The following is a 6,201-nucleotide window of genomic DNA, read 5'->3' as shown; positions in this document are numbered from 1 at the left end:
CAGGATTACATTTTGATATATCCCAGTTGCACTTTCAAGGAAAGACGTCCGCAATTTACCACGGGGTAGTGGAAAAATTCAACTTTTCAAGTTGATTCCAATCATTGTTATACGGTCGACTATGATGGTTATCGTTACCTGCTAGTTTAGCATATTCTATAAAGGGCCTTACCAAGGGGTTTGACTACGTAGATTATAACCAAAGGGTTTGGATTGCAAAGGCAACACCGAGGGTTTCCAGTGCAATGTTGCTTGGTTTTTTCACAGGTGGTTTCAATACGGGTACTTGAACTTTCAGCTCAATCCCCAGGGCCATGCCAAGGGCATGTCGGAACAAGTATTATGGGGCCATAGTGTCGAATGTACATTATGCTGTTATGAACCCACTTGTCGGATTCGATTTGGCACATGTTGTCACATGGGATACAACATGGTCTAGGGACTCAAGGAGTTCGGTTTAGCCAATGTGAAGCAATGAATGAGGGTCCCTCTCACTCTTGTCGTGGAGTGTTTAGAGTTACCTCCATACACAAGTACATCTTGTACTTGAAGGATGTTCTTTTTTAAACATCTCTACATGAGACATATTTCACATGTGGAGAATATGAGTCTCTGGACTGACACTGGCGCCCATTATTTCAAGTATGTGTCACGACAAAGTCCCTAGGTGCTGGTCAAATCTATTTTCTAGACCATTTTCAGCACAACATATCAGGAGCAATTTGGGAGGCCAAAAATTATCGGATACTTATAATGACTTGTTCAGGTACAAGTACTGCTAAACAACATTACAGATGGTTGTTTATACATATAGCAAGGCTCTAAGTTGTTAATGAAAAAGTTTCATTGTTTGTCCCTAGAAGTGATTAATGTTTCACCTTCTATTATGGTTCAAACGTTTTAGCAAGGCTTGCAAATGATTATAGCAGACAGTATTTAGTTTCTTTTTTGAACTATTTACATTCCTCTTTAATGTGTGCTACAAGCATCACATTCACCATAAGTATTGGCAAAGCTAATCATGGATATACAGGTTCAAATCCGTTTTTTGCTAAATGCATGCACACTAGGTGTTATGGGCCCTAGTGTTTAGCAAAGGCTGATTTGGAGAAGCATGCATATTCATCACATTCATTGCTTATGAAGGATTCCACAATCTATGTGCAGTATCTCTCTGAGCTTACTTTTGGATCTACCAATCACCAATAGAGGTCATGGCTCGGTTTGGGTGCTTGTGGATTTTTCACGCTAACCAAGATGGTTATTCATCAGAACATTGTTGTTTGCTCAGCAATGTTGTATGATACTGTGATCCCCGTTTACGGGCCATCTGGGAAGACTGTATGTAAATCGTGGGAAAAACACCTCAGTACTGTCACTTATCCAAGGGGATAGGTAGATTACAAAGTGTAATCTTGTGCCGAAGGATATGCAAAGTGCGTACATTAACACCAAGCGATCCAATTAGTAAGCATTTATTGCTCTACTTGGAGTTTGCTTACCATAAGTTAAAGCATGTTTGCGACTAGGTGTAGTCTCTTCATGTATAAATCAAGTTCTCAACCTTGAACACTAGTTATGGTGGGGTTGTTTGCTACTGAGATTGAAAAACAAGTCAAGGACTTAAACTTGATTGATGAGTTATGTTAGCAACTACTTTCATGGAAATTGAAAAGAGGTAATCTTTAGGGTACATCTTTGTGTGATAACTCGTTTTGCATACTCATGAGTGTTCTAATGGAGTCTACACACTATGATTGGATAGGAATCGGTAACACAAGATGGTTGCAAATGGACAACAATGTGAAAAAGCAAGATCTTACTCTTGGTTTCATTGAACCTCCTGTTGAACCATGTTCTGGTCAACCAAACAACTGGATCCATGAAGGATGCCACTATAGAAAACATTAGTGTATCATTAACTCTTGTTTTCGAGGATAAAGACGCTTTTCCAAGGGGGAAGTAATGTCATGCCAAGGGTAGGACCAGGCACGGCCAAGGGCCAGGATGGACATGCAGTCAAGGGGGTCCCTATATTTAGTAGGCCAAGGGTCTATATAGGGCATGGCTGGGTGGTGATGAGCATGTTTCAGTTCCCTATGCCTTTTAGCACTGGTCTATTTGAATAGATTTATGAAAAGAGTCTAGGACTTGGTCGCGGACTCGACGGCAGATATCACGTTGAAGGCATGGCCACAGAAAATACAGCTTCATTTCTTCACACATGGAAAGGTCAGCTCGTAGAAACAATTGATAAACTTTAACAACAAATTGAGCAATTGGTTCTTTTTTTGTTGTCACAAAACATTCAACTCTTAAAGTGCTGTTTGTGTCCCATTTTGGTGTGCAAAACACTATATTAATAAGTGTTTTAACAGTGGCCAATTACACTTGACTTGGTCGTGTTGTTGGACAAACCAGGTGGCAGCTACTCCTTCCAGAAGCATCCGCAGTTTGAGGGCCTGGTGGTCATCATCCTAGCCAAGATAGCTTGCAACATTTTTGAAACGATAGATGCTCAAAAAGTGCTTAGGCCTCACCTTTGAATCAATGCGTGTAGCGTTGGAATGTTGGCTTGACAGAAAACATATCAAGGATTGATTTGTATGATTGATATGCAGTAGCATGTTGGAGACTGTCGAGAGCATGTGCTCTAAGGGAGCTTGTGTGTGATCATGCGTGAACTCAGATGCATCGAGGCCTCTTCACTGTGTGGTGAGTTTGGGGCTTGTCTGGCTGAAGTGATGCAGCTCATGGTTGCGATTGAGTGTAAGCAGAATTACTGTGCTAAGAGGCAAGAAGACCTAACTGTGCTTGGCTAGGAAGCCGGTCTAACTCCACCAATGTGATATGCTAAGTCTACACCTTAAGCCTACCTTTCATTGTGGCTCTCAAGGCCTTATATTACCTCATGGTATCCTATACCAAGAACTCCAGAATCGACTGGCTTGGATTGTTAGTTACAACAGACTGGCTTGAGTGTCTGTTAGTTACAACAGGCTGGCTACGATCCTGGTGGGCCTAGGGTGTTGACTGTATTGACCTCTTAGTATGCTAACTATGTTGGCATGTCACAATATCGACCATTTTATGCAAAAGAAGAGCTATCATTGAAAATAAAGAGATTCCATGAGTTGTATTATTTGTTATGGGAGTGAACTACGTCTAAAACATGGTTGTTTGAATGAGGGGAGATTGGTGGCAATTAAAAATGTCTGATGTGATCATTGATGTAGGACTGATCAATAGTAGAGGTCGAGGTCGAAGGAAAGGGCCCATGTGGTAGGGGCTATATGGTCGATGGTGACGAGGCTGTTGGTGGCCAACAAGCCTCGGGCGCCCAAGAAACAACCCGTGCCACCCACCACCGTGAGATAGCGCACGGGGTCAGCCTCGCGAATTTGGGCTAGAAGGGAGATGGTGCCCTTGCTGTTGCAATCGCATGGGATGCTAAGGAGAGAGAGAGATCTCAGGATTGCGCAAGGTGAGGAGTGAGAGAGCACGCTATGCAACTCAAGTCCAAACGCAGGGCAAAAGTTTTCGAGCCACTACATCCACTCATGACACCATTACTCTCGAAGAGGGTGGCCCATTATGAAATGGTAAAAAGAGTTCTTAGAAATACCATCTTATCTATAAAAAGAAATAGAAATACAAATGCCATTTGCCTCCAAACTTTCCCTTCACAATACCAAATAGGTGGAAAAAAATTGGCCTTTTTTCTGTACCACCAACCTTTGCTTGCAGCCAGTCAGAGGTCCTCATATGAGATCAAAACAAGCAAAGCCATCTAGATGGGGAATCGAGTGATGAATCTCTTTCCTCCCCAAGGAGGCCTAGCAATGTGTAAAGGTAATATATTTGGAGCATCACACACACACACACACACACACACATATTGCATGGTAAGTGTAAGGTGCATGGATTCCTTGTAGATCATACCATGGGTCCGAACCTTTGTATTAAAACAATCTAAAGATAGTTTATATGGCACAACATGATTTTGCTACTTATCGCATGGTTAACATATGAAACTTAGACCTAAGATCAGTTTCGTCAAGTTGCATATAATTCCTTCCTATTCTTTTTCAGAGATGAATTTTTCAAAGTTCGAGTTGTTTTTTGGACCTTTTACGGTACTTGTTGACGAATCTTTGTTTTTCCTTTGGCTCTTGATGTGCATCATCAAGTTTGCAAGTGGTATGATTGTAAGGTGACACCGACTTTTTGCGAACACGGCAAGCAATCATGTTTCTGGACGTGAGAAAAGCTACTCCATGCCAAATTGTTATAGGCCATTAATGATCCATATCTATCAATTTATGCAAAAGAAGAGCTATCATTGAAAATAAGGAGACTCTATGAGTTGTATTATTCGTTATGGGACCGCACTACAGCAACATGGTTGTTTTGAATGAGCAAAAAAATTGGCGGCAATTAAAAACGTGTGATGTGATGTAGGATCAATAGTAGAGGTCCAGGTCGAAGGAAAGGGTCCATGTGGCAGGGGCAGTATGGTCGATGGTGACGAGGCGGTTGGTGGCCAAGCCTCGGGCCCCCAAGAAATCGCCCGTGCCACCCACCACCGTGAGGTAGCGCACGGGGTCGGCTTCGCGAATTTGGCCGAGGATGGAGATGGTGCCCTTGTAGTCACCCTCGGTGATGTTGGCCGTGAAGATATGGAAGAGCGTGTAGCCCACTTTGCTGTCCAGCTGCCACAGGCCTTGAGCCACGCCGATCTGCTGCGAGGTATTGGCGGGGCCCTCCGTGATGGGGTCTTCGAAGGTGGAGGTGGTGCCGAAGGAGTACGGATTGGGCCACGTCACGTTGGGTGACAGCCCGTACACGGAGTTGAAGTAGTCCTTGTTATCCACGGCGGGGTTGTAGACGGTGTTGTGCAAATAGAAGGTGAAGGCGCTGGGTCCGCACAGAGTGGCGGCCCTCTGCTTGCAAGCACGATATGGATCATCTCTATAAGCTGCAGGAGCGGGAGCTGCAGCAGCTGCTGCGGAATAAGTTGGCAGTAGCACCGCCATGATGCAAATGACGGCAGCTACCGCAGAGGCGGTCATCCTTATAGCTTATAATTTGTATTAATATAGCTAGAGCCTGGCACAATGTTGACAAGATGCCGTGCAATTAACACAGGATCAGCACTAGCTATGAGTAGCTTATAAGATGTGCATGTTATAATATGAGCCCGCTCTTGCATCTCTTTATATGATCAGCGTGGAGTGCTGATCCAGCCTGCGCAAGAAATGTTGAATTCTGAGCTTCAAAGTCGGCGAGTAGACTGACTTTTATGGTTGCATGAAAGCTACATAAGAACCTGCGCTGCAGTGCCCAACGTGGAATCCAAGGATGCCGCGAGCGGGGTCCTCTCTCTCTCTCTCTCTCTCTCTCTCTCTCTCTCTCTACAGCTGACCAATGAGAACTCATGCTGCACATTGACTTTCTTCCGCTATCCACGTCGCAAGGGAAAGGCAACACACACAAAAGTAAACCAGCGGCATCCCCTATCCTCAATCGTCATTCCATAGCAACTTCAAGGTTCTCCACTAAAATTCAAGGGAAAGACTAAAATTCAAGGTTCTCCAATAATTCTCCCTTGGAAGTTGCAAAGGAAAAGCAGATTTTTATGGACCATTGTAGTGTGAAAACCTCGTTTGAAACATTTGGCCATGCTTGTCCTTTCCTCTTTTATTGGTTCAATTTAGGGAATTGAGGATAAAACTGCCATGCCAACACTTTAATCAAAAGGGCACCATCAATCCCGACCCTTTTGCAATTAATATAAAAAGTTTGACTTCCACACAGTTCAAATGCAAGAGCCTCGATCGGTGGGGATTTAAGATTTGAAGGCTCTAGCTTGAAATTTTCAAGATCTAGAAGAAAGCCATTCTCTTCCATGCATGACCTCGCCACACAGTCACATCGCAATACCATTCACAGCTCCAAACTTATACAACTTGCTACCAACTTTTTGTACACACTTTGTGAAAGTAACAACAAGCCTTTTAGGTCTTGCCCATAATGCACTTTGGGTAGCTTTTTACTCGGCCTTGTGCTCACAATGAAGTCAGATCATCGTAAGTTGAGAACATATTGCTATATACTTAAATGTGAAAATGAAACTATACAATGACATTTTATGACAAATGTTAAACACAAAAGCATTACCGAGATGAATTCTAAGCTATT

General features: G+C 43.2%; 1 protein-coding gene across 1 annotated transcript; it reads right to left on the bottom strand.

Annotated features, from left to right (window-relative positions):
- Nucleotides 1-4,319: 4,319 nt before the first annotated feature.
- On the bottom strand, nt 4,320-5,190 carry LOC147431628 (pterocarpan synthase 1-like). Its single transcript, XM_086494614.1, has one exon. It carries the CDS (start codon nt 5,070-5,072, stop codon nt 4,464-4,466), a length of 609 nt encoding a protein of 202 aa, XP_086350740.1. The 5' UTR covers nt 5,073-5,190; the 3' UTR covers nt 4,320-4,463.
- Between the last annotated feature and the right edge of the window lie 1,011 nt (nt 5,191-6,201).

Source organism: Adiantum capillus-veneris, chromosome 21 (genome assembly GCF_014529385.1).
Source record: "Adiantum capillus-veneris isolate H3 chromosome 21, ASM1452938v2, whole genome shotgun sequence".
Classification (NCBI taxonomy): Eukaryota; Viridiplantae; Streptophyta; class Polypodiopsida; order Polypodiales; family Pteridaceae; genus Adiantum; species Adiantum capillus-veneris.
This window is presented reverse-complemented; position numbering and strand designations above follow the sequence as displayed.

Excerpts from the sequence above, each read along its gene's own strand:
- LOC147431628 (XM_086494614.1), bottom strand. The coding sequence starts at position 5,072 with ATGACCGCCTCTGCGGTAGCTGCCGTCATTTGCATCATGGCGGTGCTA.